The sequence below is a fragment of the Schistocerca nitens genome, chromosome 1 (genome assembly GCF_023898315.1).
Source record: "Schistocerca nitens isolate TAMUIC-IGC-003100 chromosome 1, iqSchNite1.1, whole genome shotgun sequence".
NCBI classification, from domain to species: domain Eukaryota; kingdom Metazoa; phylum Arthropoda; class Insecta; order Orthoptera; family Acrididae; genus Schistocerca; species Schistocerca nitens.
This window is the reverse complement of record NC_064614.1, coordinates 312,368,044-312,391,102: the sequence shown is the minus strand read 5'-3', so window position 1 is coordinate 312,391,102 and position 23,059 is coordinate 312,368,044. Positions and strand designations below refer to the sequence as shown.

The following is a 23,059-nucleotide window of genomic DNA, read 5'->3' as shown; positions in this document are numbered from 1 at the left end:
TCTGATGGTCAGAGTCAGTGGGAAATTACGTACATCCATCTAGGCTCTGGTAGGCAGTATAAACGATACTGCATCAGTTAGGGTTTACACAAAAAGGAAGAACACGTCTACTCGACAATAGCAATAAGCAAGTAGATTTACCCATACTGCACATTTCGCCATCATTTATGAGTACCCGAACTGGTGGACGAGTGTGTCAGCACACCCAATAGAGGCGTCCAGTTGTGCAGTGAGATGTTTGATTATGATCCATCGATCACCTTGAATGATTTTGTCCACACATTCCAATACTGAGGGAGTGACAGCTATGTGCAACCGGCAGGCACACGTGACAGCGTACAGGTTTCGCGACTCACTATGCTTTTGTTCTCTGCCAGGTCTCCGCAGACATTCTGTATAGGCCTATGAATATCTGCGACGCTCTTGTTTTGCGCGAAAAGAAATTCAGTGATAGCTCTGTGCTTGGAACGCACTTTGAGAAGACTTCGTATTGCATCGCCACATGTCGGAACTTCATGAAACCAAAGGCGCTGAAGCGGGATTATTTCAAGATGTCCCACGACAAATGTCGCACATTTTCAACAGCAACTGACCGAGAGAAAAAAGTATGTGGCATTATTTTTTGAATACCTCTCTTAGAAGGTAGTGAAATAGCGACACATCCGTTAAGAAATCCTATTGTTAACATTGCGACATTCAGCGTGGGGATCTGAGTACATTGTCTACCTCTGTAGTTAAGCAGCCACTGTATCTGACCTCAGTGCAGTGGACCGGGTTTCAGTTCCTGCCCCTATTTGTGGGCATGTGATATGTAAGGAGCAGTTTTCACCACCCAGCTGAGAAGACAGCTATGCTGAATACCTTGGTACACAGAGCAAGCACTATTTCGGACAAGGATCATCTCGGCTCCGAGATTAACCATCTTAAGACGGTATTCAGAAAAAATGGATAATCCGATCGTGATATCAGATCTACTCTGGCGAAGAAACGTAGGAAGGACGCTGTTCGAACAGGACCAGCACATCGCGCGGCTACCATTCTGCGGTGCAATGACCAGCAAAATCGGCAGAGTCCTGAGCCGGCAGGGAATCAGACCAGTCTTCCGGCCACCCAGGAAGATTAAGGAGATGTTGTGACCCGTGAAAGATAATCTTGGTCTGAGAGTGCCGGGAATTTACAGCATACCTTGCGAGTGTGGCAAAAATTATGTGGGCCACTCTATAAGAACTGTTGCCAATCGCTGTGTGGAACATCAGCGTCACCTGAAAAACAGGTATCTAGAAAAATCAGCGGTGGCTGAGCACAGTTTGTTAAATAAACATAAGATTTTATTCGATGAAACAAGACTACTTGCTCAAGCATCAAACTATTGGGACTCTGTCTTCAGGGAAGAAGTTGAAATTAGACTCTGTGAAAATAATTTCAACAGAGACTCCGGTTACGCACCCAGCAATGCATGGAAGAGCGCAATTGATAAAGAAAGAGCGCAGAGGGAGACTTCTTACAGCCTCGCAGTTCCCCGCCTGTTGCGATGGATGGCGCTGCAAGCAATGCTGGATAAAGCGCGCCAAGAAAATCTATGGATATAGAGGCCGCCACCTCGGTACGTGCTGTTTTCATCGTGACGTCATCCAGCCAATGAGAAGCCGTCTACTGCTTATAAAAGCGGAAGCCTTACCGGTCCACGACAGACAGTTTTACCCCTGACGAAGATGACGGAGGTAGTCATCGAAAGCTTGGGATGTTATCCAAATTTGACGCGGCAAGTAAACCGAGAACTTTTTATGCATCGATGTGGTTGTCTGCCAGCAGGCACTTAGGAAGTGGTGAAGTGTTGTCTCTGTACAGATACATTTTGAAAGTGCTCAACAAAGCTGCACGTATGGCACCAAGGTTGTTTGCCAGATTCGGGGCCTTAGAGGGACACTTATACACTTTATCCATGCATGTGTCAATGTCGAAATCTTCCCTCACGTGATCGCGTCAGAGGAGGGCACGAAACAGGAGGACCTAAAAAGCATTAAACGCTCTTTCCTAACTTCGTCGAATGGGTTTGAACGGTTCCTAGTGGCCCCATAATGTGTACCATAGCAAAAATAGCGGTCGTGCTGCCCTCCAAAGGGATACCATGTTCAGTTGGATTAGAGCCTCAAGATGTCTTTAGAGAGGGGGTAAATCATCTGGAGGGTGTCAGCAGCGTCAAAGGTTGTCAAGAGCGTGGTTCAACTGCACATAGCACAACAAATTGTCGTTTACGACTGCAAAATGCATGTACATATAGGCCCCATATGTTGTTTCAAATGCCGGCCGGAGTGGCCGTGCGGTCCTGGGCGCTACAGTCTGGAACCGAGCAGCCGCTACGGTCACAGGTTCGAATTCTGCCTCGGGCATGGATGTGTGTGATGTCCTTAGGTTAGTTAGATTTAATTAGTTCTAAGTTCTAGGCGACTGATGACCTCAGAAGTTAAGTCGCATAGTGCTCAGAGCCATTTTTGTTGTTTCAAATGATGCCCTTTAGTGCACATTCTGATCCCGTTTATTGTCATTTCTAAGCAACAGTCTGTGTAATATGTTTTCCACGGCAGCACATAAGAAAATCGCATAATTTCGATATTGGGGGTCACAGTTCAACTGTTTCGTAAAGGCGTCAAGATGTGATTGAGAGGGAGGGAGGGCGATGTGATAACCTTCAGTATGATGCCGTTGGGCAGAATTTTGGTGAAATTTGGTGGAGTTGTGACACCGTTAACTCACCTTACACCTCACATGAATCTCTGAGTTTTGGACTTTTATTCGCACATGATGACACTCTGCTATTTGAAGCGTCATCTGCCACGGACACATTACCGCTTCCGACCGCACGCCGCTTTGGCCTCCAGTGGCCAGAGGACAGCGCTAAGGTCGACTGCTTCCACGTGGGAATTGATGGTATCATTCGTTACTGTCCGACTCGTACGGCGAGACAGAAGGAACTTTGAAATTATACCAGTCATGCTGGAACCTAATTCCCTTCATGTTATACTCCCAGTGGGGGCGTGGACTTAAGAGTGTTCCTAGTGATGGGTCGATTTGGAAGACCGTATCATATCACAGAGGATATATTTGGGTGTTCCACTAATAGAAGGACTGCGTTATTAAGCGTTCAGTGAACTTTCTATACAGTCTCAAATTTACTACCAGGTTAGTGGCACTTTGCACTTAATCTGTGTTGAGCTTCAGTATCGGTCAAAGGAGATCATGTGTGTTAAGTTGAGGAAAATTATTTTCTTAATAAGTGGAGACAATTCTATTCCTAAGTTTTCTTACGGGAGTGCTCCGAGCCACGAATCCTTCATTCTCCTCTCTCGAAAATCTGAGCATTGTGGCTGCAGGGCACTTCGTAGCATATGCTGGCTTCGGTACGTGGATAACCCGCGTCTTTGTGGTGGCGTTGCAGGTGCTGCTGTGCGAGACGGAGGAGCCCGCTCTGCAGGCGGCGGGCGGCGCGTGCCGCACGGTGTTTGCGCGGACGCTGCCGCGCGACTGGGACGGTGGCGGCGGCGGCGGGAGCGCGCGCGAGCTGCGCATGCTGGCGGCGCTCAGCGACGAGCACGTGGCGCGGCTGCTCGCCGTGTCGCCGGCGCCCGCGCCAGGCCAGCCCGCCTGGGCGCTCACGCAGTACCCGGAGCTGGGCGACCTGGCGCTCTACCTGCAGTACCACACCGCCACCAGGCCGCCCCTCAGGTCCGTCTGCGCTCCGCTCGCTGCTCCTTAGGGCTGTTCGGAAAGTAAGGAACGATCTATCGCAAAATGGAATCCGCAGTGAGAAACCGACGAAGTTTGGCACAGATGCGTTGGACAGTGACCTTCTATGCCCGTAGACAGCGTTCCGTCGAATCTCTCACTTCTGAACGCACAGTGAACATGTAATGCTGCCTAGAAAACAGTGTCTCCCGCCAAATAAATGTTGCCGCGATATTTCAGTTGATTTCATGCACCCCACATAACGTAACTCTCCTGCATTTCCTTCTTCGTGGCAGATCTCGGCCGCACACTGCAGTGGCAATGTTGCATTTTCGATGGGAAGTGTTTGATCACCCACCATACAGCCAGGAGTTGGCTTCCCCTGTGCTCAAATGAACTGTTGGCTATGAAGACAACATTTTGGCACAGACAACGTCCTGCAGTGCAGCATAGAAAACTAGCGGAAAGCACTTAGGGCTACCATCTACGACGGCGGCGTGAGAAAGTTCGAAGAACTCTACGTCTATGTGTGAGCGACGATTATGTAGAGACGTAGCAGGAAGATGTAGCTAACTGTTGCAAATTAAACGGCTTTGATTTTCGCTGCGGTTTCCATTTTGCGACCGATCCTTCCTTCCTTTCCGAACAGCCCTCGTAGCTAACGTGTGTACCAATCGTGAACGTAAACGATTTGGCATTTCAACAAAACAATAAACGTTTACTTCAAAAGGATGGAGTGGTGGACTGGTCTAATTCAAAGCACACAGCTTGGACATTATTCTGTGCATTTTTTCGTAAGGTATACTTTTAACGAAGTTCACAAGACACGATTCTTTCAATACCACTGACATTAATGTACTACCTCAATGACAGCAGTCTTCAGAATTTCTCAGTTGTTTTTAAAAAGAGTAACTTAAGTTAAAGTAAGCCGTTAATAAATTACCGTTTGTAAAATACTATTACTATCTTACCTAGGGATCAAAACTCAACCTGATCAATGCATGAAACTCAGGTGAATCTTAATGTCCCTCCGTCTTACCCAATAGATAACACATTAAATTGGACTTTATTATTTCTTCATCAAAAGCATCAAACTCAGGTGAATCTTAATGTCCCTCCCACTTATCCAATAGATAACACATTAAATAGGACCTAAGTATTTCTTCATTAAAAGAACAATTAATTTAATCGTATTCTTCCTTGAACACTTTTGATGAAAGCTTTATGATAGGATAAGACACAAGCAAATGCCACACAATCACAAGGAACATTAAAGGGGTTGCTCTCATGTGACGAACCAGCTCAGCTGCAGTCAAACACGATCCACCTAACGAATTCTTCCCACATTACGAAGTAGAGACATCCGTCAAATAATTACCACCGGCAACCAATCAGACTTTAGAAAATAGTGACACGAAATTACACCCGTGCTCGCAACACTCTTGTGTACTGCAGTCAGTTTTAAAGTGGCGAGACGGTACTTTCAGGAGGAGGACTGATTACTGCATTTGACACCCGCAAGACAAATACAGCTGCAGCCGGTTCAAAATGGTTCAAAGCACTATGGGACTTAACTTCTGAGGTCATCAGTCCCCTAGAACTTAGAACTACTTAAACCTAACTAACCTAAGGACATCGCAAACATCCATGCCCGAGGCAGGATTCGAACCTGCGACCGTAGCGGTCATACAGTTCCAGACTGTAGCGCCTAGAACCGCTCGGCCACCCTGGCCGGCCTGCAGCCGGCTTACGTACCCAAAGTATAGAGGCATTTACAGGCCTCCCGAAATTAAGAGCGCAGACATGATACAGTGCCTTCTCACTGCATCAAACACTGGACGTCGGCCAAGTCCTTTTAAAACGAGAGTAATTATCCGTCCGCACACACTGCTTTGCTCCGGCGAACACACAGTGGGCAACATGACTCCACCAGCCACTTCTCCGACCTCTGCTGTCAGTATTTAGCGCCGTTCCTCCTCTCCAAGCCCACAGCGTTCGCACACGTCCAGCACGCTCCCAGACCAGATTGACTCACCACTCTCTATTGTGTGCCCGTGCCCCTGATGCTAGACATTCCTGCAAGACGGCGTGGAACGCGGTTTCCAACAGCTAATCGGCAGCGCGGCTACTTCGAAATGTGCGGGCACTCAGCACCGGCGATAGGCTCAAGCGACCAATGAAAGTAAATATTCGCCTGGCATTATTGACCGGGAGAACCGGTCTGGGGTTATTCGGTCACTTATCACAAGTCTTTCTATTTGACGCTACATCGGCAACTTACGCGTCGACGAAGATAAGATGAAATGATTAGGACAACGCAAACACCCAGCACCAAGCTAAGAAAATCTCCGATCCGGTCGGGAATCGAAATCAGGACCCCATGATCTAGAACCAGCAACACTAATTACCAGACTACGAGATGCGGACTAACGCAGCAATGAGTCACCTAATACCGAGGGCTGATAAAGGCACAAGAGCATACCAATTAAAGAAACAGCTTCCAGAACTCGAATAATAAACCGTGATACCTGATAAAGGTTCATGAAAACCAGTGGACTCTTGTGAAACATTCGCCCCTCTTTAGTTTCAAAATGGTTCAAATGGTTCTGATCACTATGGGACTTAACATCTGAGGTCATCAGTCCCAGAGAACTTAGAACTACTTAAACCTAACTAACCTAAGGACATAACACACAACCATGCCCGAGGGAGGATTCGAACCCGCGACCGTAGCGGTCGCGCGGTTCCAGACTGAAGCGCCTAGAACCACTCGGCCACACCGGCCGGCTCTTTAGTTGCAAAGAATGATCAGGAATACTTGTAGTCGTTATAATAAGGGTAGTTGCGGGAATGAAGAGCAAATATCTTCAAAAACCAGACAAATGACGTGAAATCATAATCATGAATTTGTAATACTTTCTTGTAGATACACAGCCACGCACATAATTTTGAGCAAAATTCTTTACAGAACATTACAATACCTAGGTGTAAACGATATTTGACGTAATAAGGTAATCTTTGTGTAAATTTCGTTTTTCATTTTCTTTAAGGGATATCAGAATGTAAAGCGATTTAGTTACCCTGGAAAAGGCTGCACACAATTGTCCGCGAGTAATTATATTATTTGGCAAATACAGTCCTGCTCTTTGAAGAGTTTATCCCTACTACTTTTTTATAGTTATTGCAAATAAAATGTTTTTAGAAACGCTCTTCTTGTCAGTTGAAAAGTCATGCTTGGATCAGATGATGTTACGTTTATCCGCGGTATTACAACAGGTTTCCCAGCTCAATCAGCTGAGCAACAATTGTAAATTCATCGGGTTTTGTTACAACCGTGCGAGCTCCATCGACTAAGCTCTGTTTAGCAGACAGGTTTCTTATCAACTTGACCATAGTATTATTGTTTAATGTAAGTTAATCTTTCGGTAATCCTGAATGTAAGAATTCTGCAGTATACAACTGACTGTCGAACAGTTCGCCGGGCTTTGCGGAGTCACAACTGTAGTAAATATGAAATGTTTACGTTGGAACGTTGTGTTCGCTTCTTAACTTGGATATCACTAAGGCCACATTAACCTCTAAGAGTATTTAGAGATTTTAATAGCACTTCTAACGTCCAGTATAATTGAAGGGCTTCTTTCAGTAGTAGTACAAGTTCGTTACCTCCACTTTTCTGTCTGTAATACTTCTGAAATTAATGAGCCAAACAAACAGAAAAAAAGGTTCATCTCTAGCAAAAAGCCATATGCTTGAATATTTCTGGTATCTCAACTGCAAATTTTTCAGCGCTCATTTACCTTTAGGACTCTGTATCTCAATATGAAAAAAATGCACTTGTACCACCATTGAAATAAGCCCTTCAATTTAAACTTGAAAAATGTTTATTGACACCATTCGATTGGATGCACGCACTTCTGAGCCTTTAGCTACATATTAAGAACACAAAAAGTTGCTTCTCGATGTGTCTTAAAAAACTAATAGATTAACGCCATAGAAATTACATATTTCTTCGGAAAATTTACTGGGAGAAGAAGAGGTATTCTTGAGAGTGTAGTAAACAACTGTCTTAAAAAGAAGGTCAGCAATTAGAAAACAAACCATCAAGCCCATGCTGGACGATGGAACTCGTACAACGAAGGCTAAAGTTCCGATAAACCACTGTCCAGCACATTCGTCGTGAAGGATAAGTCTGTGAAGAGCATGAGTGGTGAAAAAGTTACGGTTACTAACTACCGGAACAATGAAAAAGTCCAGACGCGCCGGTGGCTGTGACGAGGTTCATCGGTTCCGGGCTGGCGATGTCATTGCCTCCGGTAGCCCCGGCGCGAGCCTAAATTCTCGACGTGTGGAGTACTGCATCCTTCGGATTAGTTGCCAGGCTGGGACGCGGAAGCCGAACATAGACTCGATCGGTACACGCCAATGATAGCTGCGAGTGGCATTTGAGATATCGGCGCGGCAGCCGGCGTCGCCCACTGATGGTGTACTTGCGGACATCTTGATCCTTCCGCGGCTGTAGAATTGTGCGGCCGGCAGACATTCGGCCACCCGCGCGCCACGGTACTGCTCACTTTACGTAAGTACATTCGGCCGTAGTGGCAATAGGTGAATCACAGTTCAACACGACAATGACCAACATGTTTGTCTTTGCAGAAAGCATTTTCATTTAGAACAGTTAACTTTCACGACGTGCAGAGATAATGAACTACCGTGGTGATTATGGGTACTCTCTATGAGAATGCTGTATAGAGATTATCCAGTGAATAAGTATTTAAAACTATTAAAGGACTTTTTATAATAAGGCTTTATGAGAAGGGAGTCCCTTATAAGTGATTAATTAGTTAGCTTTATGATATACAGGGTGTAAATTTTAAGTTGCCAGACCAGAATAACTCGAAAAATAAGCTTCACACGAAAAAATGTGTAGAATCCAAAGTTGATAATTTTCGAGGGGACATTTTGCTGGTGCTAAAATTAGCCCACCACCCCATCCCCCTGCGGTTGGGGCGGAAGGCAACATCAAAATTCTGCAACAAAAAATGGGGGTTCCCATTTGAAATTTTAAAGTTGCCTCACACCCCACCCCAAGGGGGTTGGGGTGCCGGGCTAACTTTAGCACCAGCAGATGTCCCCCTCGAAGATAATCAACTTTGGATTCTACACATTTTTTCGTGTGAAGCTTATTTTTCGAGTTAATGTAGTTTGTCAAATTAAAATGTATGCCCAGTACAGATATGAAACTGCGCATTCATGAGGCCTTTTCTGCCCACGATAGTCAAGACTGTCTTTTAAGTTATAATGTATCATAAGCAAGAATCCGTATGCAGTGTCAGAATCCGGTTAAAAAAACTTTCTAACGATACCTCATTCATCCCTGTGCCTTTGGTATGAGTTGAAAAAAAGGGACGTTGACCTGAGAAAAAATATACACTGTTCTACCAGAACGTTATGACCACCGACCTACTATCGATATAAACCCGTCCAGGTGATAGCAACGTCACCTGGCGACGAATAATTTTTACTCAAGACTTACGCACGGTGCACGTAATAGCAGTGAGTGAGCTGTCCGTGTATAGAATGGGGAAGGTGCGCTATCTATCTGAGTATGACCGAGGGCAGATTGTGATGACCCTGAGGCTCGGCAGGAGTTTTTCGGAAACTGCACGACTTGTTGGATGTTCGAGAAGGGCTGTAGTGAATGTGTTCGGCACGTGGCGAGACCAAGGTGAAACCAGGTTCAGACGTTACAGTTATCGGGCGTTGCAGCCTGGGCTGATTGAGGAAACAGGATAGACACTGAATTGTGGCGGAACAAACATCAGATATTAATGGTGGGCAGAGTACAAGTGTGTCAGAACACACAGTGCACTGAACACTCCCAACTATGAGCCTCCGCAGCCGACACCCCATGCGTGTGGCAATGTTAACGACTCGACATCGGCAGCTACGACTGAAATTGGTACGTGACCATCGGCACTGTACGTTGGCGCAGTGGCACAGCGTTGTGTGGTATGATGAATCCCGATACCTCTTCACCATGTCGATGGGAGCGAATCAGTGTTCATCGCCCTCCTCCCAGGAATTTACAGGAATTAGGTGACTTTTACAATGGAACATTTTTTTACATTCGAACTGCCAGATACATCTAGAGAAACACTGTCCATTCGTGCATTGTGAAACACAGTCGCATTTATTCGAATAATACTTACGTTTCTGTATTACAGCATTGAGTGCCTTACCTCCATGGCAACGCAGATAGCGTCTGGAATGAAGTACCTGGAATCAAGAAACCTCGTTCACAAGGATCTGGCTGCAAGGTAAGGTACTCATTACATATATAAACAAATCGTAAAGTATACGGATCGCTCCCTTGACATTTTTAAATATAGCAATATAGATATACGGTTGGTGCAAATCGGGAAGATGCATGTGGTACTGATAAGATTATTATTAAGTATTGAGCAGAAAGCCAGTTTAAAGAGAAACAGGGTCTCAAGTCTCTAGGTCACTTGGAAAGGATTATTTGCTGGTGTGGTATATTCTTTCCAAAATGCCTTATTAATTCTGTAACGTAGCTTGGAGCATTGACTACCTGCAGGTAAAAGTTGCCTTCTGGAAGCTATAGGGGAAGAAACAGACGCATGATTTATCGCTCACGTGTGATGGTGGGCAGAGCCAGTGCCAAATGTAACTTCCACGTACATGTCCTTTCAACGCTAATGCCCGCACCAGCTGCCTAAACTGTGACCTCTTGACAAACGTGATGCATCTCGTTGTGGCTTTCCTCGTAGAGTAAACTACGTGATAAAAACATCATTGCCCACTGCTGAACGTTCTGCCGACGGAGGCTTATTGTTGAGCTACAGGGTGGCGCCCGGTATTTCCGGTCCCTGCATGACGGCGAGACACGGGGCGTACCACTCTCGGTCTCCTACCTTCCAGCTACGATTACATGCAATGATATTGCGCGTCTGCGGAAATGGAAAATTTGTGGTAAGGACTATGGGAGCAAACTGCTGAGGTCATCGGTCCCTAGGCTTACACACTACTTAATATAACGTTAACCAACTTACTCTAAGGACAGTACACACACCCATGCCCGAGAGAGGACCTGAACTCCGACGGGGGGAGCCGAGCCAACCGTGACAAGGCGCCTGAGACCTGACTGGCAGTTTTTCGATATCCCAGTTCTTTCACATGATGAATCATTCTATTCTATGCGGAGATATAAGCGCTCCATTTACAACATAGATAGTCCAGCTGCTCATGAGTGCACACCGCTGTTAAAAAATTTTCTCGATACTTCTATACCCATCGTACAGATACTAAAGTTTCCAATCGTTAATAAATCAAAACGAAAAGTGCTCCAAAGGATAAATACTTGTTCAAAATCTGGATTACTGAGTCCTACTTGACGTTGCAGTCGACCGAAGGTGGTCTAATATTCCAGTTGAGCTTTTCTCGTTTTTATCCATTCACATCACTTTCAAGGGTCTGATAGTGGCCTAAATATACTCTTACTGCTTCATTCATTTCACTCTAAAATTTCTGATGACAGATTGTGACTTTTTGATGGTCTTTAATTGGCGTGGGAGATTTGTTCAAAGTAAGTATCTTGATAATGATCTCCCATCGAACCTTAACTAGGTCAGCTACTAAGCTAATTTCACAATGGTGGATAAATATTAATGTGCGATGTCACTCGTGATGTCATTAATTTTGACCGCAGTCCATTGCATAAGTTATACTTTTATCGCAGATAAAATATTAGTAACAGATTGTCTGGTGCACCAAAAATGAAAAAATTGCGAGTTGTGTTCAGTAGGCATTGATCCAAATGTAACATCCTGTCAGGAGCTATTATCATAAGAACATAATATTACTCTTCGCTGTAGTTAATAAATTTTAACAACAAATGCGTCATATATCGTCTATGAACTGTGAATACAGCTGAATAAGATAGTTCTAACGATTACCATCTTAATGAAATCGAGCGCCTGCCGTGAATGCTTATTTGAATGTGGCACACCTACGTGTTATAATACGCTTTTGCTTCAAAACGGCAATACTTCTCTGTTACCAGCATCTGTGCATTTGACGAGGTGTAAGTGAAAACTCTTCACCTGTTAGTGAATGAGTATGTATCGGATGCGAATTTCTGGACCTCTACTATCGGGAACAGAATTTCTGGTTCCCTAATTGCTGGGCTCCCCTTAATAGGTCTGGCGTGCACTACAAGCAGAAAGCGGGTATTTGGGTAGCGGAGTACATGGAGCTTTTTTAGGTTAGAGAAATCGTCCTTGGATTCAAAGACGATTTGCCTGATAAATTAGTCACAATGTCCTCAGAGAATTGACTTTAGTAAACTGCACGAGCATCCAAGGAAAGGTCCCAGAATTAGCGTCGCTTACTGAAGGTTATGAAGCACAGACAGTATTAGAAGCAGAATGCTGATTGAAACCGGACAATAAGGACAACGAAATCCAAAGTTCAGATTGGAATATTTATCGTAAGGATAGGTTAGACGCCAATGGTGGCGGCGTATTTCTTGCATGAAGAAATCGTTAAAATCTAGCGAAGTTATCACGGATTCCGCTTGTGAATTAATCAGGATGAATGTAAGTATCAAAGATACGTCAAAAATAGTAATCGGATGCTTTTATAGACCGCCAGGGTCAGGAGCTCTAGTGGTAGAGCGCTTCGGACAGAACTTGCAGACTATAGTCAGTAATTTTCCAGATCATGCAGTTGTAATAGGGAGTGACTTCAACTTGCCAGGTATAGATTGGAAGTGTCGTACTATCAAAACTCATGCCAGAGACAAGGATTCGTGTGACATTGATCTGGATGTCTTGACCGAAAATTACTTTGAGCAGATAGTTGGAGAACCAACGTCTTAGACCCCCTGGCAACAAACAGTCCTGAACTTATCAAATCAGTTAATGTAGTGGATTGTATAATTGATCGTAAGGCATCTGTGACAACGAGTCTGACAAAGATTGTTAAGAAAGGCAGGAAGATATTTTTGCTCAGCAAGAGTGACAGGTTCCAAATTTCAGAGTATCTGAGCAGTCGGCATCAAATATTCGGTGATGAGAACGAATCTATGGAAAGAAATGGAAAAATATCAAAGGAATCGTTCAATGTGCCCTAGACAAATATGTTCTGAGTGAGGCATTAGGGACGGGAAACACCCACTAGCCGTGTGAGAAAGCTGCTACGTAAACAAAGAGAACTAAGTAAAATCCTAGATGACAAAAAAAGATGAACAAAGCGACAATGAACGTAAGGAGAGCAATTATAGAAGTTTTCAATGGCTTTGAAAGTAAAGCTTTGTCAATCGATCTAAGTAAAAACAGTAAGAGGTTTTGGTAGTATGTAAAATCACTAACTGGGTCAAAATCATCTATTCATTCAGTGACCACAGTGGCACCGAAACGGAAGGTGACAGAGAGAGGGTCTAAATACTGAATTCGGTCTTCCAAAATTGTTTCGCTGCGGAAGATCGTAACACCGTCCTTCCCTTCAATGGTCGAGCGAACGTCAAAATTTCAGATATTGCGATACCTGATCTCGGAATAGAAAAACAACTAAAATCCCTTAGTGGCATCAGAACCAGATCATATAATTATAAGATTCCACGAAGATTATGCGAAAGAAGTTCCTCCCCTTGTAGCAGTAATTCATCGTAGATCGCTTGAGCGACAATTGGTGCCTATCGACTAAACGAAAGTGCATGTCATTCCCGTTTTTAAGAAGGGCCGTAGGACAGATGCACACAATTATAGGCCTATATCATTGACGTCAGTCTGGTGTAGAATTACGGAACATGTTTTATGCTAAAGAGATAAGCCGTTCTTGGAGAAGGAAAATCTCCGCCGTAAAAATCACCATGGATTCCACAAACAGAGATCCTGCGAAGCTCAAGTCTCTCTGTTCCTTCATGACGTCTACAGTGTCGTAGACAATGGTGCTCAGGTTGATGCCGTGTTCCCTAACTTCAGGAAGGCATCTGACACCGTCTCGCACTGCTGTTTAGTGAAAAACATACGATCTCATCTAGTATCGGAGCAGATTTGCGACTGAATTCAAATGGCTCTGAGCACTATGGGGCTTAACATCCGAGGTCATCAGTCCCATGGAACTTAGAACTACTTAAACCTAACTAACCTAAGGACATCACACACATCCGTGCCCGAGGCAGGATTCGAACCTGCGACCGTAGCAGCAGCGCGGTTCCGGACTGCAGAGCCTAGAACAGCGTGACCACCGCAGGATTCAAAACCTCCTTGCAGACATATCTCAACATGTCGCTCTTAGCGGAACAATATCGACAGATGTAAAGGTAATTTCCTTTGTACCCCAAGGAAGTGTGATAGGACCGATAGTGTTTACAATATACATAAATCATGTACTAGAAAGCATCGGATGCCCTCTAAGGTCGAGCCGCGCGGGATTAGCCGAGCGGTCCCGGGCGCTGCGGTCTTGGACTGTGCGGCTGGTCCCGGCGGAGGTTCGAGTCCCCCGTCGGGCATGGGTGTGTATGTGTTTGTCCTTAGGATTATGTAGGTTAAGTAGTGTGTAAGCTTAGGGACTGATGACCTTAGCAGTTAAGTCAAATAAGATTTCACACACATTTGAACATTTTTTTTCTCTAAGGTTGTTCGCCGATGATAGGTTGTCCACCACGCCAGAAGATAGTAGCGATTTGTAGATCTACCTCCAGATAATTGATTAAAGGTACAAGCTCTGGCAGTTGACCCTGAACGAAAATAAATGTAATATATTGCGCAAACGTATGAAAAGAAATCCACTGCTGTATAGATACACTATTGATCTCAAACCGGTGGAAACAGTATCTGTTGTAAAATATCTACGAGTAACTATCCGAAGCCACCTTCAGTAGAATGACAATACAAAACAAATAGCGGGAAAAACAGGTACCAGACACAGATTCATAGGAAGAATCTTAAGGAAAAGTAACTCATCCACGAAGAAAGTGGCTTATAAGGCTCTTATTCGAAACATTCTTGAGTATTTTTCATCTATCTGAGACCGCTACCAGATACGACTGATAAAAGAGGTAGAGAGGATCCAACGAAGAGCGGCACATTTCGTCACGGGATCGTTTATTCGGAACGAGAGGCGTTACGGAGATGTTCAACAAATTCCATTGGCAGACGTTACGAGCCAGGCGTTGTACATCACTAAGAGATTTACTACTGAAATATCGAGAAAGCACTTTCCGGGATGAGTAGGAAACATATTACTTCCCCCTACACACGTCTCGCGTAATGACCGTGAGGAGAAAATTCGAGAAATTAGACCCAATACAGAGACTTACAATCATCCTTCCCACGCGCTATTCGCGAATGAAAGAGGGTTGGAGGGTTCTGTTAATAGTACAAAAAGTACTTTCCGCCACACACCATTAGGTGTAGATGTTTCTTAGGGGAAGAGGGTAGCTTTTTTTCCACGTAGTGTCCTTCAGATAATACTCTAACCTTGATAATGTAGCTTAGTAACTTTGGAAACAATACGTCAAGTTATTACTTGGCTATACCGTTTGACATATGACTACGAACTGTTTATAAAGTTTAGGCAAAAATTTCTTATTTTCGAACAATCTACTATCGATATCAAGGATTGTCTTATCTCATCTGGATGCGGTAAAATATCACTTCAACTAACTGAATTGCTAAATATCCTTATTCATTATTGATAATACTACTGACATGTATTTTTGAATGTTAACAGAAATTGCTTGCTCGGCCGCGGGTATGTAGTGAAAGTCGCAGACCTGGCTATGGGCTGCGACCTCTACAAGAAGGACTACTACCAAGTTGGTGGACCTGCTCCAGTTCCAATCCGGTGGTTGCCTTGGGAGAGTATACTACTGGTAAGATATTTCACAACACTAAATAAATGTTCTGCAACACTACAGTTGCATTCGTAAAGAACAGTATGAAGATTACATTGACCTATTATAGGAATATCATAGACTTAAAAATGTTATTATAAATCAGCAACAGGTAAGACAAGTTTTTATTTAGGGAAATCAGTTTACCTGAATTTGTGTGGCTGTATAGGGATTTAGACCTGGCTCTTATTGCAAAGTAAATAAACTTTCCGCAGTAATCACCACAACATCGAGTATGAAACTGGATATTGACTTGAAATGTCTCGCCGAACTTAATGTCGATATTACGTAACGCATAAAGGGACTGGACATGAATTCGAAGGAATCTCAGTCCGACATTAACAACCTTTCTCTCTGATTCTAATATCTCATTGTTCAAGAGATTTTCATATTAAATTTCCTCTATCTTCTTTCAAAGTCGATAGAAATCATGTCCATAGGCAGTCTTCAGCATTTCGGTAAAATATTGAAATTATGGCAATAGATTACCGGTATGATAGCTTATATTGTCCTGCTCTAACTTCCTTGACCCATATGAAACTTCATATCTATGATCTGTGTAGCTCCTAAGCACAATTTTAAGCAAAGGGCCTCTTCAAATCAGTCAAACAGTTTCTAAGAAATTTCTGGCTTGCATCCAGTTGTCGTCTACTGCACTCACGATACATCGACTGGGAACTTTCCAGTCATCCTCAGGTGAGCAACCGAACCAATTCTGAAAATGATTGGCAAGTACCAAGACTAATATCAAAGTGAGCAGCTGTCGGCGACTAGCTGCAAGCCTGATATTTCATCCATCATTCAATTCGCCGCGAAAATAATAAAATTTTCTCCTACATTGTAATACACTACTATCTGTAGATAAGCTCTGTAAGACAAAAATACGAACGACACGCCACGAAGATGTTTTCCGAATGGGGCTGATATCAGTAGATGCGATGTACATGACAAACAAATGATTACAATTTCGCAAAAATAGGATGATTCATTCAAGAGAACGAGCATCACAAATTGAGCAACTCAATAACGCGCTGGTCCACCTCTGGCCCTAATGTTACGAGGAATTGATTGACAGAATTGTTGAATATACCCTTAGAGATATTTTGCCAAATTATATCCAACTGGCGCCTTAGATCGGCAAAATTCCGAGCTGGCTAGAGGTTCTTGTCCAAAATGCTACAAGCGTTCTCAGTTGGGGAGAGATCGGGCGACACTGCTGGCCGAAGTAGGATTTGGCAAGCAGGAAGATATGCAGCAGGAACTCTCACCATGTAGGAACAATTAGTTCATGAGCCCACTCGAAGCGTAAACTGTTGCGAAAGCATACTTGACCTCTTAGCAACAAATAATGCAGGACAAATAGTGAGTATCGTGACGAATACAGGGATTAGCGACCACAATGCAGTAGGTGCTAGGCCGAATACCGTAACTCCTACAACCAAAAAAATGAAACGCAATGAATACATGTATTTAAAAAAAGATGATAAAATGCTCTTAAAACCGTTTTAAGAGACAGTCTGCACTCCTTCCGATCTTACCACGTAAGCGTAGAAAGGTTATGGAATGATTTCAAAGAGATAGCACGTTTTATTGGCAGGACACTTAGAAAATGTAACAGATCTATTAAGGAGACTGCCTACACAACGCTTGTCCGTCCTCTTTTAGAATACTACTGTGCGGTGTGGAATCGTTACCAGATAAGACTGACGGAGTACATCGAAAAAGTTCATAAAAAGGAAGCACGTTTTATATTATCGCGAAATATGGAAAAGATTGTCACAGAAATGATACAGGATCTGGGCTGGACATCATTACAACAAAGGCGTTTTTCGTTGCGATGGAATCTTCTCACGAAATTCCAGTCACCAACTTTCTCCTCCGAATGCGAAAACATTTTGTTGACACAGACTTACATACGGAGGTACGATCACCACGATAAAATAAAGGAAATCAGAGCTCGTACGGAAAGATATAAGTGTCCATTCCTTCCGCGCGCTATAAGAGATTGGAATAATAGAGAATTGTAAAGATGGCTCTATGAACCCTCTGCCAGGCACGTAAAAGTGATTTGCAGATTATCCATGTAATGTAGATGTAGATGTAGATGCAGATGGACTCCGGCAAATCTTATCAGCTGATGCCAAGCCGATTAACTGCTTGCATAAGGAACACAGGTGGACCAACTAGCTATTGAGTTTCTTAGTTTATGAATCTCCTGCTTTTGAATAAGTTATCCACTTTTTGTGAAATAATAATTTGTTTGTCTGTATACGTACCGCAAGGCTATCGATTTCCATACCATTCGGATAATTACTTCATTGTATCTTAGTTTGTATTTTCTACATCTTCGAGGATCTGAAGAAATTATATTATTATCGTAATGTTTGTTAACTCCATAAACGACGACTGTAATATCTTGCATTTCCTTTCATGTGGCCATGTGAGATTTTACATAATAGCACGACGCAACTCGTGTACATTTAGCACATTCTCTGGCCTCAGGACCGGTACACGCCAGCGAGCAGCGTGTGGTCTTTCGGCGTGACGCTCTGGGAGATCCTGAGTCTGGCTGGTGAGCGGCCCTTCCAGCACCTGTCCAACGAGGAGGTCATCCAGAACGCCGAGCACATGTACTACGGCAGTGAGTTGCAGGTACGTGTGCAACCCTCACATGCTCACCATCTATCCTGCGGCTTTCCAGGATAATGAGCTCGAGTTGGCCAGTTAAGCTGTGCCGTGACCTAGATAGTAACGTTTGCTTGGGCAGGAAACGGGACAAAATTGGCAATCCTACAAACTTCAGCAGGAGCACACTCAGAAATAACAATTCCTTTCCAGCTTGCATGCTAGACTTGCATGCTAGACTTAGTTAAGCTGAATTAACGGAGGCGATCAGGCAAATAAGATACACAACACACATGACAGTAGGCAACCATAAGCAAACTGTAGCAAGATTGAGAAATACACGTGTAATTCCGTCGCTAACCGAATTGAAACGCTCGTATGAGGAAAGCTAAATCACAGTCCCTACCAAACAAGCATGCACCGGACCGTGTTTCAGTCGATGCTAACGTTATGGTAATACAATCCAAGTAGCCCGACTGTGGTGGTCACTAGCTGCAGGGATCGAATGTCTGCCGAACGCCGAGCCCGCGGCAGCGGAATGCTGACGACGGGATACGACTGCTACATTCAACAAGTTTCCATCTCTTCCGGCGCCCCCTCCACATCCACTGATTCTGGCCGAGACACCAGAGTTGATCCATTTGTTACCGTATTCACGATACACGGTGGCATCAATGTTTAGATTTGTGTGTCTCAGAACTTTCCGGTATGATAGGAACCAGCACATTAAAGCCGTCCTCATCTTTTCATAGCTTTGAAATATAAATCAGGGATCCTCTTTTCCAGTTCATTAAAAAATAGAAAAGTAATACAAGCAAGAGTAGGACTATAAAATGGTCAACAGAAACTCTTTGTGCAAATCCAGCAGGAGACGTGTTACTGAGTAGCACAACACGTTTTCTGAGTTACGCGAACATGTGGGTCTGAAGAAGCCGCTGCTGTTAACACTTTTTTTTTTGTAATACCGTTCAGCGTTTGCCTATTGACGTCTGGGAAAGTAGAAGGAAGAAAGGAAGATTAGTGGGTAACGTTCCATCTTTAACCAGATCATTACGGGCCGAGCACATGTTCACACCACAGAAGGGTGATTAAGGAAATTAGTCGTGTCCTTTCAAAATCACAATCGAAGCATTTGCCAAAAGTGATTAGAGAAATCAATGAAAACCTAAATATGGATGTTACATATTTCCAACATACTGTCAGTGAGCAATACAATACTGGTTCAGGCGATTATATACGAGGGCTATCCACAACGTACATTACGTTTTGGAATTAAAAATAAATAAAGTATTGGAAAACTTTTTCATTATATATAGATGAAACCCACACTTAAATACTACTTTTCTACATAGTTGTCATTTAAATTAAGGCACTTATCGTAGCGATGGACGAGCTTGGAAATTCCTTCGTCGTAAAATTCGGCCGCCTGCGCCTTCAACCACGTGGTTACCTCTTCTTGAAGCTGTGCGTCGTCATCAAAACGCTGCATAGCCAACCACTTCTTCATTGATGGGAATAAGTGGAAGTCGCTCGGTGCCAGGTCGGGACTGTACGGCGGTTGAGGAAACAAGATTCGAGAACTTCACGAGTGGCATTTGCCGTGTGGCCCCGGGCGTTGTCGTGAATCAGCAAGATCTTTGAGTCCAACTTTCCCCTGCGCTTGTTTTGTATTGCTCTTCTGAGGTTGTGCAGAGTTTGGCAATACCTTTGAGAGTTTATTGTAGTGCCTCTTTCCAGGAAATCCACAAAAATCACACCTTTTCTGTCCCAAAAGACAGTCGCCATGTGGTTGAAGGCGCAGGCGGCCGAATATTACGACGAAGGAATTTCCAAGCTCGTCCATCGCTATGATAAGTGCCTTAATTTAAATGGCAACTATGTAGAAAAGTAGTATTTAAGTGTGGCTTTCATCTGTTTTTAATAAAAAAAATTTCCAATACTTTATTTATTTTTTATTCCAAAACGTAATGTACTTTGTGGATAGCCCTCGTATATACTTCTTTTTTTGCCTGCTGGCTACCAGTTTTGGTACACAGTACCAGTATCGCCTTCAGCCCATCCTTAAAAGGTATCAGTAGCCTCTTACACCCTGCGCACTGTCGTAAAACACATCTACTTGGAAAGTAAAAGTGAGTGGTAAGAGGCTACCTATACGTTTTAAGATAGGCCTCAGGATGTTACTGTGTACCGAAATCGGTAGCCAGTACGGAGAATAAATAAACTACGACTGTAGATTAAAATAAACTTTTTCAGTAAATCTGGATGGTCCAAGGACGATCCGAACCGTGCTCATTCCGAAAGCGAGTCTATCCCTCTCGGTCGTCTAGGAAAGAACTCAACGGAAGGAATGGCCTTTCGTATCAAGAACGCCATTCGCACCTATTTACAGACCGACACTGTCTCATTGAATATAGCCACGCCAAAAATCTAATACGACGCCAATGCAGCGAATGCAGCTTAGTTTCTATTACAAAGTAGCCAGCTGATTGTTCATCAGCCATGTCGATCCTGTTCAAAACTTTCGCTATTGTGTTTCTGCTAAAGAACTGTACCCACTGCTTATATGGATTTCGTTTTGTAGTCAGTGAGGACCTGCACATCACTCTGCTCTCACGGTCATTTTGACGAAGTTCTGAAAATATGAACGCAGTTCAAATTTCTTTTATGACGCCCTATTCTTAAGGATGGATCTGACGATGAATGTTAATTAGCCTTTCCCTTTATGCATTTGCAGGTCCTCACTGACTACAAAACGAAATCCATATAAGCAGTGGGTACAGTTCTTTAGCAGAAACACAATAGCGAAAGTTTTGAACAGGATCGACATGGCTGATGAACAATCAGCTGGCTACTTTGTAATAGAAACTAAGCTGCATTCGCTGCATTGGCGTCGTATTAGATTTTTGGCGTGGCTATATTCAATGAGTTGCAGTTCGGAACAAAAAGAAGAAAGATACCATTTTCAGCCACCAAGGCATTGATAGACTTATAGGGAAACGTCAAGTGCCACTTCACGGCAGTCATGACCTGCCTCACTCATTTATGCAGATTCGTTTCCGTCAGTGCCCGACCTTTCTCATTAGGCTGCCTAGGTAGTTTACTTTGCGGATAACCTAACTGGAGCATGAACTCAGATTCAGTGATATCCTTATACGAAATTTCTAATACACAAAATCACATCCAATAACTGATAAACACATTGACATAGTAAATGAATAAAAGGTAAATTAGGAACTGGGTGATGGGCGACTAAGGAGCTAAATCTAGAATGGCGTGATCAAAATTCAAGAGGACCGCTTTTATTGGACAAGAAAGTACGTTTCCACCAGAAAACTATAGAGATGTAATGTTCAGTTTTATTGCACAATCGATTTCGTTGGACAGGTACCTTGGAAGTGGTTTTGAGATGCCATAGCACGTGCTGTAACTATAACCATAAGCAAGTAGTGGACCAAACTGATTCAGTTGCTTTGCCATAGGTTCTCCAAATACATAAATAATCCAATTCTCAGCTTCGCGATCTATAGCATATTAATGAGTCGGGACCTTTTCATTATAGAGCAAAGAGTTAATGTTCTTAGATAAATTTATAACGAGAACACGACGTGTTGCACAATAATGTTACGTAGAAATATTAAACAGAAAGCTGCTACGCCCTGTTCATTACTTGCTCTCGCCAGATAGCAATTTAGTTTTCAGTCTAGTATGAGCGCAAATATTCATTAATGTCTGTACAAATAAAATATATTTTTTGTCCGTCACTTATAAAGCTGGAAAATAAAGCTGTACAGTGTCTGATTGAATCTGCTCAAGTTACTGTGATAATTTTAATCTTTTTTTTGTTTCAGGTGTTCCTTCCCAAACCAACAATTTGTCCACCAGAACTGTATGACCTGATGTGCGATTGCTGGAAGAGAGACGAAACAGTACGACCTAGGTTCAAAGAGATCTACCTTTTTCTGAAATATAGAAACTCTGTCCATCCAGTTGAGTACAGGGAGTGACCTCAAACCCAAAGTTGCGTGAAATTAGAGTAATGGGGCCACCATGATTTCAGAATGTTATTCATTAAAGACTTCTAATAACGTATGAACTACGGCTGACATACTTCGAATATATCAGGAAAAAAGTGTTACTGGGAAGTCGTGATGGTCTGTGAAATCCTCGTGACGCTCTAGGAAAATGAAAATTTTTATCACTAAAGCCAATATGAGATACATTAATACATTTTTTATCACAATTTGTACTACAACTTCTTTTGGAAAAATGTTATCAAAAATATCTGTTACATGGATAATATGTGTACAGCAATGGAGGTACAGACAACAGTAAATTTTTCACAGACTTCTTGTCTTTGACGATTCTTGCGGTGAGTATTGTAACTTCCTCCTATTTGTTTTTTCATTATTAGTGAACGTATTCCTCCCACATCCCACACTTTCGCCACCATATAGACACACAGTTCGTAGAAAGATACACTACTGGCCATTAAGATCGATAGACCACGAAGATGACGTGCTACAGACGCGAAATTTAACCGACAGGAAGAAGATGCTGTGATATGCAAATGATTAGCTTTTCACAGCATTCACGCAAGGTTGGCGCCGGTGGCGACACCTACAACGTGCTGACATGAGGAAAGTTTCCAACCGATTTCTCATACACAAACAGCAGTTTACCGGCGTTGCCTGGTGAAACGTTGTTGTGATGCCTCGTGTAAAGAGGAGAAATGCGTACCATCACGTTTCCGACTTTGATAAAGGTCGGATTGTAGCCTATCCCGATCGCGGT

The 23,059-nt window shown here is 43.3% G+C and overlaps 1 protein-coding gene across 1 annotated transcript in view; it reads left to right on the top strand.

Annotated features, from left to right (window-relative positions):
- LOC126244741 (discoidin domain-containing receptor tyrosine kinase B-like) overlaps positions 1-22,601 on the top strand; it is a 285,697-nt gene extending 263,096 nt beyond the window's left edge. The window contains exons 14-18 of the mRNA XM_049948267.1: positions 3,437-3,723; positions 9,948-10,040; positions 15,481-15,622; positions 18,146-18,295; positions 22,117-22,601. Coding sequence (XP_049804224.1) covers positions 3,437-3,723; positions 9,948-10,040; positions 15,481-15,622; positions 18,146-18,295; positions 22,117-22,272 — 828 coding nt within the window. The 3' untranslated portion in view covers positions 22,273-22,601. The remainder of the gene's footprint in view (positions 1-3,436; positions 3,724-9,947; positions 10,041-15,480; positions 15,623-18,145; positions 18,296-22,116) is intronic.
- The last annotated feature ends 458 nt before the right edge of the window (positions 22,602-23,059 follow it).